General features: G+C 41.3%; 1 protein-coding gene across 31 annotated transcripts in view; it reads left to right on the top strand.

Annotated features, from left to right (window-relative positions):
* Positions 1-12,883, top strand: part of NRXN3 (neurexin 3) — a 1,270,857-nt gene that overhangs the window by 1,124,081 nt on the left and 133,893 nt on the right. For 18 of the 31 annotated variants that reach the window (XM_081172127.1, XM_081172102.1, XM_081172129.1 and 15 more), the window contains 3 exons: positions 3,041-3,127; positions 10,529-10,585; positions 12,377-12,684. In XM_081172127.1, the coding sequence (XP_081028253.1) occupies positions 3,041-3,127; positions 10,529-10,585; positions 12,377-12,684 (452 nt within the window). The remainder of the gene's footprint in view (positions 1-3,040; positions 3,128-10,528; positions 10,586-12,376; positions 12,685-12,883) is intronic. The other 13 variants (XM_081172108.1, XM_081172120.1, XM_081172107.1 and 10 more) reach the window with 2 other exon arrangements.

The following is a 12,883-nucleotide window of genomic DNA, read 5'->3' as shown; positions in this document are numbered from 1 at the left end:
TGCCAAAGACCTAATCTCACGAACAATTGATTCTCTTTGGCACCCTAATTTCCACAATTTCTATATAGACGTCTACATTCCCTAATGCATGCACATTTTTTTTGTTTGTATGCTATATATTTCTGCCTATCTAAGCTGCTTTATATAGGTTCAGACTCGGCAATTTGTTCTTCGTCATCATGTTCTTTTTCAGTCCCTCTGCTGCACAGGCCTTGTTGCCAGTTATTATACATATACAAAGAAATAATAGAGTGTAGTTTTGGGTCTCCCATCTTCTGACCACTTATAAGGGCTGGTCCTGCTGAATGGTCAGTGAGGTGATTCCAAAGTAATTGCATTCTTGATCTCTTTTTTTATTAGAATTCAAATTATTCTGGATTGCTGGCTACATCCTTTCAGGTGTATCCGTATGCCTGAGGCAACCTCCTACATGACTAATGCGATTAGAAACATGATTGACAGAACATACTGCCACGATTTTACATTGCCTTTTAAGTCTTAATAGCAGAAGCTATAGGGCAGCGCCACGTTGACACTGGGCCTGAGGCACATGAATAGTAGGAAGTTCAGAGATGTGTCTGCAGTGCTTAATTAACTATTACCTCAAAGGGACCTGCTATGGGTAGCAGTCAGTCCTGCATTTAATGGCACACACCTGCGAAAGTCTTTCATTCCCTCAGATTACAGCGAGAGACCCTGATCAGGGCAAACTTGGAATGAACGTGCTAAGTTGTCTCCCTGCAGCCAGCAGGTCTTTTCACAGCTAACTGTGATCCCTGCCCTTTGCTCCAACCCCACTGCAGAGCTTTCACTTCTTAAATGTCCCGGCAGGAGGATTTAACCTGAATCTTCCATGCTGTAGTCCTGCTCCATGTCTAAATTGAAAGAAACAGATCTGACGTCCAAATGTAAACTGACTGCTAACACAGCTGAAGGCTCAAAATCAGATCTGAATCACTGCCACACAAATGCCAGTCAGCTGATCGGAACTGCAGTGCCATTCTGTATGGAGACATTCAGTGAGCACAAAAGCCAAGCTCAAGGCCTCTGTTGAACCTGAGGGACCAGGCTGCAAACACAACTCTTTACATCCCTAGATGGTGAGTCCCCTTGAGCCTTCATATAGGTGATGCAGAAGGTTTTCCTTCACTGTGAGGATAAGTATGTGGGGGGGGGGGACTGTACTATTTTCAAAGAGGAAGGGAAATGATTCAGCATCTCTTCAGCTGAAGTGCTTTCAGTTCCACTTGCATGTATTTGGAGAATAATAAAATCACAGAACTGTAGAGTGGGAAGGGTCGCTGAGGATCATCTATTCCAACTTCCTGCAATGCCAGGATCTAAACTAAAGCATTCCTCACAGGTGCTTAAAAACCTCAACTGAGGGAGAGCACCACCTTCCAAGGAAGTCTGTTCCACTGACAAACTGCTCTTGCCATCAGAAAGTTCTTCCTGGTGTTTAGTCGGAATCTCAATTCTTGAAACTTGAAGGCCTTGGTTCAGAGTCTACCCTTCAAAGCAGAAGAAAACAAGCTTGCTCCATCTTCTATGTAACGGCCCTCAGATATTTGAAAATAGGTATCATAGAAACATAGAACCTTAGAGCTGAGAAGAACCCAAGGGTCACCTAGTCCAGCCTTCTGCAATGCAGGAATCTCAGCTAAGGCATCCATGACAGGTGGCCATCCAACCTCTGCTTTAAAACCTCCAAGGAAGGAGAGTCCACCATCTCTCGTGGGAATCTGTTCCACTGCCAAACAGCTTTTAGTGTCAGAACGTTTTTCCAAATGTTTAGTCGGAATCTCCTTTCTTGTAACTTGAAGCCGTTGCCAGTGTGGTGTAGTGGTTAAGAGCGGTAGTCTCGTAATCTGGTGAACCGGGTTCGCATCTCCACTCCTCCACATGCAGCTGCTGGGTGACCTTGGGCTAGTCACACTTCTTTGAAGTCTCTCAGCCCCACTCACCTCACAGAGTGTTTGTTGTGGGGGAGGAAGGGAAAGGAGATTGTTAGCCGCTTTGAGACTCCTTAGGGTAGCGATAAAGCGGGATATCAAATCCAAACTCTTCTCTTCTTCTCTCCTCGATTTCTACCCTCAAGAGCAAGAGAAAACAAGCATACTTCCTCTTCCATGTAACAGCCCTTAAGATAGTTGAAGATGGCTACCACATCTCTCAGTCTACTCTTATTGCAGCTAAACCTACCCAGCTCCCTCAACTGTTTCTCATAAGGCTTGGTTTCCAGACTCTTGATTATCTTGGTTGCCCTCTTCTGCACACATTCCAGCTTGTCAATATCCTTCTTAAATTGTGGTGCCCAGAATTGGACACAGTACTCCCGGTGTGGTTCTGAACTGTAGTTCAACTTTCTTTCTTTTGTACCTCCTGAAGTGCTTTCCACTCTAAAGACCCAGGCTACAACAGTCTTGTTTGCTCTATTTACCAGCATCAGGAGAACATTGAGAGGCTTCAATGGAGGCCAACAGAACCTTTTCTCCTTCAGGTTCTAAGTTTTGGGGTTTTACTTGTAGGACAAAATCCCCCGCTTGCCTTCTGAAGTGGTTTGGCAGATTTATTGGAATTCTCAGCAAAGGGTCAGCACATCAGGAAACAGTAAAAAAATAATAAAATATTGGGAATTGGCTAAATGGGGAGAGACAGGCAAATGTAACCAATTATTCCTCTATCAGTGGTAATCATGCAAGGAATAGAAAAGGCACGATCTTTGTCTCAGTGTTTTAATCACCTGATCTTCTAGAACTCCAGGAAATGAAAGGTTAACTATTCTGTACCACACTAAAAGAATAACAGTGTAATTCTATGCATGTCTACGCAAAAGTAAGCACCACTGGGCCCAGTGGGACTTACTCCCAGGTGTAGGTGTATAGGATTACAGCCTTAATTACAGCCTTAATTTACTTCTTCATGTTCTGTATATTTAAATACCTTCATAAATAAAAGCAAAGAAGCAAGCCTAGGATGTTTTTTTAACTATTTCATTGACTTTTCAGATTGTTTTTAAGCTGTTTTTTAAACTTTAAAGGCAACACTGATACTGCGTTCCAATTGGTAAAACAGAAAATCCCCTTCAAATATAACCGGCCCGTAGAGGAGTGGCTGCAGGAAAAAGGTAACAGTTGTTAAAACTTTCATTTTAAATCCATTTGATTCTAAACCCTCATTTTTAAAGCCTGCAAATAAATGTTTCTTAAATTAGAATCGCCTGCTGCATAAATGACTCTTTTAATTTTCATTATAATTTGTGTCAACTTCCACCTGCCATATGTTGATAAATCATGCTATAATACATTGCTACTAAAAATGAAGTTAAAGGGACGAAATTCTAAGCTTGCAATCCAAAAGCAATGAAGAAAGAAGCAGAAATTAAAACACCACTTTAAACATAAATAGAAACAACCAAAGCAACAATATGTATTATGGCAATTTAACCACTGCATGAACTTTGTTTTTTTCTCCTTAAAAACATATATATTTAAGCTACACCTATATATTTAGCATCAAAGTTGCCTTAGAGGTTGTTTGGAAATCACTTCATTCAAGATTTTAAAAATCTTTTAAAAATATTTCAGGTGTGTGACTGCCCTAATCATTATAACATAGTTAATCTGTTTTGGGTGCTCACCCCCCACTAGTAATCCCCTAAAACAGCAATTCTGAATATTTATATATAAACTACAATAAAGGAAGAGAGTGAATGAGGTGGGTGTTATGTTAAATATGAATGAATCATATCTTAGAAACATAGAATTGTAGAGTTGGAAGGGGCCCCAAGGGTCATCTAGTCCCAAATCCCTGGTTTTCAGATTATTCATTCACGCTGTTCCAATTATCCTTTTCCATGTGCTCTATGGAAAGTGTCCCCAAGGAAAGTTGTTCCCTATGCAGAACACCTTCTGGAATTCTGCTGCACGTGGATAATGAGCAAATTCCATGCAGAATTCCAGAATGGACTTGCAGATAGTATTCCTGCAGCAGAAGTTGTGTGTACATAAATGAGAAGAATAGTGATGCAGTGCCAAAGCATGGAAAGTTCACTTTTAAAAGGAGCTAGTTCTGGTTCAACATGTCCAGTTCAAGTTAGTTCCTTACAAAACGAACTAGTTTGGTTCATTTTTAGTTCAAGTTCATCCAAATTATCTCCATCAATTTTTTCTTCAGCATACAGAATGTTACAAGCTGCTGTACTGAAACATAAAATACAGCAGAATGTAAATGGTTTCATTTATTTTCCCCAATAATTTTATGCTTTTTAAGCTTTAAGAGTCTAAAAGAGTAAAAAAAAAATGAACTTAAATCATCTTTGCCAAAATGAACTTCATTTCACATTCAGTTCACCTGGCATTTAGGGGAATTCCTTTCAGGAGCAGTTCAGAAATTTCTGAACTAATTCATTGAACTTGATTAAACTGAACTAGTTCATTCCAAGCCCAGTACTGTGTATCAAGCACTGCACATACTGTGTTGGAGACTGAACCCTGCACCCAACCTGATTTCCTTTTCAGAGCTTAAATGATTCCAAAATTATGAAGTTCATGGAAATCTGAACCAGACTTTAATTTCTGTTTTGTTTTTTTTTTTTAAAAAAGAAAAAGTATGTGGGGGTAACTGCTGTCTTCAGATCTATTTGTATCAGAGTATTTTAAAAAAGAAGAGAAAAAATATTCACAAATTCTCCCCAAGTACTGAGTAAACATCTTGTTTACTTTTCTGTTGCTGAGCTGAACCTATTAATAGTTGTAGCTAGCCTAAAAACTGTGAGGTCCTAGGAGGACTTGTGTAATTGCAGCAAGACACGTTTGCTTTAAGTTTTTAACTTTAACTGATTTTAGTAAGGATTTTAGAGGAGAGATTGCCCATTAAACAGCTTATCAAGTAAGACATAGGGATAAAGAAGGAGGCCTCAGCCTCACTTGAGCAAAGCAAGAGGAAATTTGATTGGAGGAGACTGAAATTTAGTGTTGTGTTGATGATGTGCTCCGGTCAGTGCTCAAATCTTACTTCTGTCATGAACCTAGCAGGTGATCCTTAGCAAGCCCCTATCACCTCTCTTGTGTAATATGGGCATAATTAAGGCTAGTGCCAGTCTTGATGGGGCCCCTAACTGTTGCTCCCCCAAGCATGGGCTTACAAGGCAGCAGAGGCTGACTCTGGGAAGATGCCCGCCATCCAAATTTCCCATGATGTCTGAGAGCCATGCTACATTGGGCTCTCCAAGGCACTCTGAAAATTTGCCAGGTGGCTTACCAGACCCAGCCTCTGCTGTCAGATAACCTACAGCCAGGGTCATAGGTGGACAGAAAGACGAAAGCAACATTGGCAAGCCTGGCCAGGGCACTTAGGCTCTGCCAACGCCCCTAGAATGCCAGGTATTGCTGCTGGAATAATAATACTGATCTCTATAGTGATATAACAACATGAAGTGCTCTAAACACCCTAAAACAGGCCCATACAATGTATCCCATGTTAAGCCCAGTGCATCCCACCAGCCAGGTGCTTGGCATCCCTCCCTCTATCCAACCTTGCTCTAGTCCCAGGTAGGTAACAAAGCCAGTGTCTTTATTAATCTCCTGGTTACTGGGCTACCATGCATGCTTGGTGAGATGCCTTTCGCTTGGTGCATCGCCAGATGTGCCCCCCAAAAAACATTGCATAAATGCCAATTATTATCACTAAACATGATTAATGTCTTGGTGATCTGACCCAAGTTCTTGAGAAATGATTTTTAAAAGTTAAAACCTTTTCAGACTAAAAAGTGGTTAACTTTGTTTTGCTAATCTCAAATAAAGTCCCTTTAACACTAATGATAATGCCAGCCTTGCTTTTGTTAAGACTAGTGCATGCCTGATGCTGTGATGAAGCTCATGTGCTTGAGAAACCCATCCTTGTTTTTAACATTTTTTTCCCTTCTCTGTAGTTTTCACCATTGATTTGAGTCTTTTCTCCCCCCATTGCTTCCCCAAGCCTGAAATAAGCATGCCCAAGTGTTTTATATGTGTTTACCACCTTGGAATTCTGAAATTGATGTTTTTGCTTTTGTGTGGATGACGATGATGAAGATGAAGAAGATGACAGTGCTTTGGGGGATTTTGTTTTGTTTTAAAAATCACATCAGAGCAGCGGGTTCTAAAGAAAACAGAAGCTCCTGAGATCTCTAACATTTCTAGGAAGCGTGGGGGTGAGCTGGGCAGTTATTGATACATGTTGTCAGCGGAGAAAACAATCTGTCATAAGCATTTTGTAATATTTAGTGTATCATGCAACGGGATATATAATGTCAAGGTATTTTTTGATATTTCAGTTGCCACTATATATGAGAAACAGCAGGTGGGGGGGATCACCCATTCACCAGCCTATCATTTATTCACTCATCTACACCTGCCTGCCCATCCAGTCACTCATTCATTTCCTAATGCATCAAGAAAGTCTTATGTCAGAAGACCTCATAAAGATGATGAGTGCAAGGGTAGATAGCTATCAAAATGGAACATGATAAATTGATGGATGCCTAGATGGATGGATCAATCCATTGAGACAGACAGCACAGAGTATAACTCTCTGCCAGATATAATGGACCTACAATGGAATCGTTTACAATTAACACAATGGATGCAATCCAGAGGAACGTAGGTATCCTCGAGTCCCATTTCAATCAGTGGCGCTTAAGTATTGTTAAGCACTTATGTGCCTTTGATTTCGAAGATACATAAGTGTGGGCAGGGGTAATTAAAAGAACTTTTCAAAGGAATGCCAGAGCTGTTTCTCCATGTGAAATAAAGCCATTGTGAGGGGTAGATGGAAAGAAAGATACAAAGATAACAAAATGCATAAGCGGGATTTACAGTTAAAATGGATTTCTGTTGTAATATTTAATCCTCTAGCAATACTACATTCCTATGCACATTTACTTGGGAGTAACCCCCATTGAATGCATTGGGGTGCACTTCTGAGTAAACATGCCTAAGGTGGTGCTGTGTTAATCAAACCACTTTACCAATTCAGTTTGTACAGATTCAGAAAACAGGGAATAAGACCAATTCTCCAGTATGGTGATATCTCTGTTTGTAAGTGCAGTTTAGCTGGGAAACAGAAGTGAAATTAAAATTTATTTGGAAGTACAGGTGCTTAGAGCAACTCAATATATATGTTTGTGTAAGAGAGAGAATGTGAAATCAGCTCCTGCAAGTTATAATTATATACTCACACTCACCCCCAGTATTGGCTGTGATATATTGAGGGGGTGGGAGGAATCACATGCCTCTACTGAAAGGTACATTGGAAACTAGGAAAAGGAAATCAGTGCCAATGCCCCAATTTGCAAAGGGAGATTTGGGCTACTGCATGGACCACCTGTGCCCTTACATTGCTGCCAGCGGTCTGCGTTCAAGGACACGCTGCCCCTTTCATGCTTTCCCTTTCCTCGCAGAGCAGAAAGCATTAAGAGGCAATACTTGGAGATGCAAGCTCTGCAGATACCTGCTTATGCTGCTGTTCTGTGAGTTGACCCAGATCAAGTAGCCATGGAGAGATCTGGGTAGCAGTGGAGTGCCCAGCCAGGAGCTGCTCAGTGTCCGTTATAGTAAGAGCAGCACCCAACACCAAGAGTAAATGCCTAATTTCGCATTATGGGACAGGGACCACAAGCATGTTCTTGGTATCAGCCTAATGTGTTTTCCTCCTTGACCTGAAAGATCAGAGTGGGTAGTGAGATAATTCAAAAAATGTACGTATGCTTGTGTTTGGGGGGGGGGGGAGGATCAGTACTGTATATCATATGACTTAAAATAGAATAGGTTGTTTGTTTGTTGGGTGGCTGCCCTAGAACGAAAGGGAGATCGCCATACACCCTTACTGTCAATCAGCGGCTAGTGCTAGTATTCCACGTATGGCAGCTTTAGATAGAAAGCTGCTTATCCAGAATAAAGGCTTGTTGTAGGCTTAAACCCAAAATCCAGCTGAGTGCTATGAACTGGACTGATGCATTCACTAGTGCAGTTGGTGTTCTGATGAATAGTTGTTTCAGATTTGTCCTGACATCTTGTCAATTGCAAATCCAGATTACACAGATGTTTGTGGATTCTTAACCAGATCAAAACTTAAAGAATTAAACTTCACAGGGAAACCTAATAAAGCATTTGCAAGCAAACGCTTTCCTCTTTTGTGAGCCACGTCAATCAGGACAGTGCAAACAAGGAGGAGGAATTCAGAAGCCACGTAATTTGAATGCACTGCACCCTGCTGATTAGCTCCTGATCACCTCATTGGTGTATTTGAAATAGAGAGTATCTTTGCAACAACAACAAAAGGTTTACTTTGGAAGAACGATATTCGCAAAAGTAGGTGAAAGAGGAGATAGAGGTCTGGCGTGACATTTCAGCTATGCATGCTTCCTCTCTACATTTTTCTTTCTTTTTGCCCATTGTTTTCCACTTGACCATTCAAGCAGAGACGCCTCACTCAAGAGTTTGAAGTTAGGAGTAGGTCTCCCTAGAGATTTATCCTTGGTTTTTGTAGCAAACACACATGTTCAGTGTCAGTGCTACATTATAAAATGTAGCTGAGCAGTGCATTGCATGCTTCATGTTCAGCTCCTGAACTCAAAGAACCCATAACTCAAGAGGGAGACATAACATACTTCCCATATTTATTTATTTTTGAATTAGTTCATCTTCCTGGAGTAGATATATCTAAAATGTTAGAACAATGTGAATGCTAACACTTCTAATGAAAGGGAAAAGGACAGCATAGAAGAGGCCTTCTCATTTACTTGAAGAAGGAGAAAACAAAACATAAAGAGGCTTTGTCTACTTAATTCTCATTTAGTTGCTCTTTCTCACTATTTAGCACTCTAAGTGCTTCATGCCAACTAAGATGGAGTGGAAGGAGTTCTTTGGGAAAAAGTAAGATCTGCAGCCTGTCCTTGGTACATTCAGCTGTGTCTTTGCCCTAGTTTTGCAACCTAGTTTTGCAACCTAGTTTTGGCCTGGGGTAAGGGCAAATCTTATACTGGACCCTGTATTTCAGAAGAAGGCCACTTCTACAGTAGCTGTATTCCATCTGCAACAAGAAGTTCAGCAAATGCCACTCAGAAGATGCAGCTAAGAGGAACACTGAGCAAATGCAGTCCCCTGCCCCATAACTGCTAGATACAGAACATTATATACCCCCTGCAATCTCCCCATCCTCTAAGGATCTCTGACCAGTATATCTATTTTTGCCCGATTCTCCCATCTTTTCAGAGCTATTAAATGAACAGAAAGCACGGATGGAATCTGACAACTCTGCTTCTGCCTTCATCTCACATGAGGGATGCACATCTAGATGGGCCTCAAGTTAGCTTTTACTTTGTTAGGGGACGATAGAAGGTGGAATGCTCTGGGGTAATAATTTGGTAGTGTCCAGAATTGAGGAAATGGGGAGAGTGAGAGGAGGAGAAGCACTGGGCTTTGTAATGTGCAATGCCACCATTTTCTCTAGTTTAGACAGCACTCCCACCCAGACTCAGATGAGCTGAAGGAAGCATTTACATAGAATATAAAGGGGTCTGTAGATTTGGGCAGCTTCACAGACTCCACAATTCCTCAGAATATGCCTTGCCGTGTGTGCGGTTCCTCAAAAGAGAGCTTATTTTCCTCAGAAATTTGCAGATTCAGATGGGTTGCGAGACTTGTGCAAGCCAAATTAGAAAGCCAAGTTCCATGGCAAATTTTGGAAAAATCCTTGGATCAAAACATTTGTTTATGGCAGGCCCACCTCTGCTTTAAGCAGAGACTGGAAGTGGATAAGTGTCTGTCTCAGTTGACGTTCCCACAGTTCATGCCAATCCGTGTGGGTCCCGTGGGATGGATATGAGAATGCAAGTTTCAGGGAGAAAATGGGATGATATGGTACTCCCAAAAGAGGGAATTTGTGAATTGAATTGTAAGGCCTATTTTAATGAGAGCCCATCATAGTTTTCCATGTGATAACTGCAGCTATCATGTCATTACTTGAAAGAAATTGCTACGAACAGAGCCATATTATTACAATCATCTCCACTATCTAATAATGGCTGATAAAGTAGATTGAAATTACCACTGAGGCAATTATTTTTATATTAAAAAAATGAGTCCTGCAAAAATTGCTATTCTTCCATACATAGTGTCCCAGCACTAAAACTACATGTAACACATCTGCACTGTGAGGAAAGCAGTGAGGGGACAGTTATGAGGGGAGAAAGGAAAATTGTTCTGCTTTCAAAGACAGAATATCTCAATCCTTACCATTTTTTTATTTATTGTTTTTTACATCTGTACACTAACCCATCTTGGTCCAGTCTCTCTCTCTATATGTATATTTTATTGCAATAGCACAAGGGGATGTGCACCTCACCATCTCAAGCTGCAGGAATTTCACATACATACCTACTTTGCTTGGTTAGCTAGGGTCCTCCTCGGGGAATAGGAACTCCTTTCAGATACATTTCTTCTCTTGTCCCCATTCTCTTCCCCATTATCCATCCTGTCACCATTAGATGATGCAACAGCGCATCACCACTTGACTTCGAGACCTGCCACGACGACCAAAATTGGTGAGCTCCCCTCGTATTCTGATCTACTTTAACCACTGGCTATGAGGGAATGGAAAGTGGGGTTTAGGTGCCCTGCTACATGGTGGCCTTTGGCATGTATCGGGGGGACTTGAGGAAGAAAGTGGTTAGTGTGCAGCAGAGAAGGAGGGAGGGGAGGGAAATGGGCATGTGTGTGTAAATGTGGGGAGAAATGGATTGGATGATTGAATTAATACTGCTTTGTCTTCTGAAACATGGCCAGTGTGATTCTTTGCTCAACAGCCAATTGCATTTAGTACATCCTAAGACTGCATTCTGACCAAGGATATAAAATAAATCCAGGGTGAGTTCATACTGGGTTTATCATGTGAAAATTGTAGTTGTTATTTTTCTAACTGAATATGTGGAAATACCATGAACATGAATCACACTTCTTCATCACCTCTGGCAATTGCCTACCTATGATGAGAGGAATGAGACAGAAGTAGAGATTTCTATCAAAAGTTCACATTGCCTGTTAAACTAATTGTGTGAACTCACCCTTGATTTGTAGGTGGGAAAATAATTATTTCTGGGATCTATACTGACTGGAAATGCTGCATACTCCCTGCCTTCCCTTAAAAAAAAGGGTTAGGAAGCACACTTCTGAGATCTCAAGGAACTTAGTTGTGTTCACTATACAGTAGTTCTCAATGTGCCTCATAGGTAGATAACAACAGCCAGTAGTCCTGGGCCAAATCTGGCCTCCTGGGGTGTCTCACCCCTTCTCTCCCTGAAGGAAGAGAGGTGTGTGGAAATAATGGTGGTTACTTTGTATATTGTGGGACTTACTGGCAGCTCACTTGGGGCTTTGGCTTGCCACTTTATGCCCCTTCTCAAAGTGGCCCTCCAGTAAAAACTACATGTACATAGATCAAGGCCTAGGTCTCACTGAGGTAGTGAACCTGTGTCTGAGAACCAATGCTTCTAACTGTAGGTGTGGGCTTTCATATCAGGGAGAAGGCTACTGGAAACCTTCTCCCCAACATTTAGTTTTCTATGTGGAGAGAATTGTTTTGTATAAAGGAATAGTAAACGATGTGATTTTTCCCACCTGCAGTGTGAAGTGGTACACAGCTCTGACACAGTTTTACTATGAGAACTAGGCCCAAACTCATAGGGTTATTTATGTGCACTAATTCAGCATTGACACATATTTTCTCTTCCACAGCAAATATGATCCAAAAATTGTATTAAATCTAACCTTTATTTAAAACAAGATTCTATCTTCCACAGCTGTAGCTATTATAAGTTTCAAGGAGTCATGCGTATGTCCATCTCTTAGCACATATCTGTGTTCTGTTCATCTTTTGCCAAATCACAGGACAGGACTGAATCTCTGCTCTGTCCATTCAAGGATCCAGGTTTTGTTTTTGTTTTTACATTCTGGAGAGGGCAAAAAACTAAAGAGGTTTTGATGTTCTGGCTTGGATTAAACTCTCCCAAGTTCCCAAAACAATATGTAAAGAGTTGGATTTTTAAATTTGAAATGAAAACAAGGTTTGGGTAAAATTTCTCCTGAATGTGCTTATTTTTACGGGAACAAGACCACAAAGATCTGGATCCATTGTTTTGTTGTTCAGGCTTATCATGATTTGTGGCACATCGGGACTATTTATGGTACTGCATTCCTGCCATTTAATCACCACAATTGCCATCACCACCACATCAGAAAACCTGCTTCGAGCTTTGGTCCATTTCAGCCAGGACTCAAGGGTTTTAAAAAGGGGAAATATTCCTGCCAATAATGTTATTCAACCCCCCTTCACTTAGGACGACAGTTAACGATCTTCAACACCCAGGCGCAAATAGCCATTGGAGGAAAAGATAGAGGGCGTCTCTTCCAAGGCCAGCTCTCCGGTCTCTATTACAATGGTTTGAAAGTGCTGAACATGGCAGCAGAGAGCAGCCCCAACATCAAGATCAATGGAAGTGTCCGGCTGGTGGGAGAAGTGCCATCCATCTTGGGAACCGCACCTACAACCTCCATGCCACCAGAAATGTCTACAACAGTCATGGAGACCACCACTACTATGGCCACTACTACAACCCGAAGAAACCGCTCCACACCTACCATTCAGGTGAGTCATTTGAAGTCTCTATAGCTGGCTTGTGTTTTCTCAAATATATCTTAGGGCCAGATTCCCTCTCTATTTTTTGTCTCCCCCCCCCCCCGATTTTATCTAAAGATAAAATTCAGCACAGAACTTGTTCACTCTCAGTTTCCATTTGAATTATTGTTGTATGTGCAGACATGAGGCCAAGTTCTTCTGTGATACT

The sequence above is a fragment of the Podarcis bocagei genome (assembly GCF_964188305.1).
Source record: "Podarcis bocagei genome assembly, chromosome: 1".
NCBI classification, from domain to species: Eukaryota; Metazoa; Chordata; class Lepidosauria; order Squamata; family Lacertidae; genus Podarcis; species Podarcis bocagei.
Note: the sequence above shows the minus strand (reverse complement) of the source record. Positions and strands in the feature narration are given on the sequence as shown.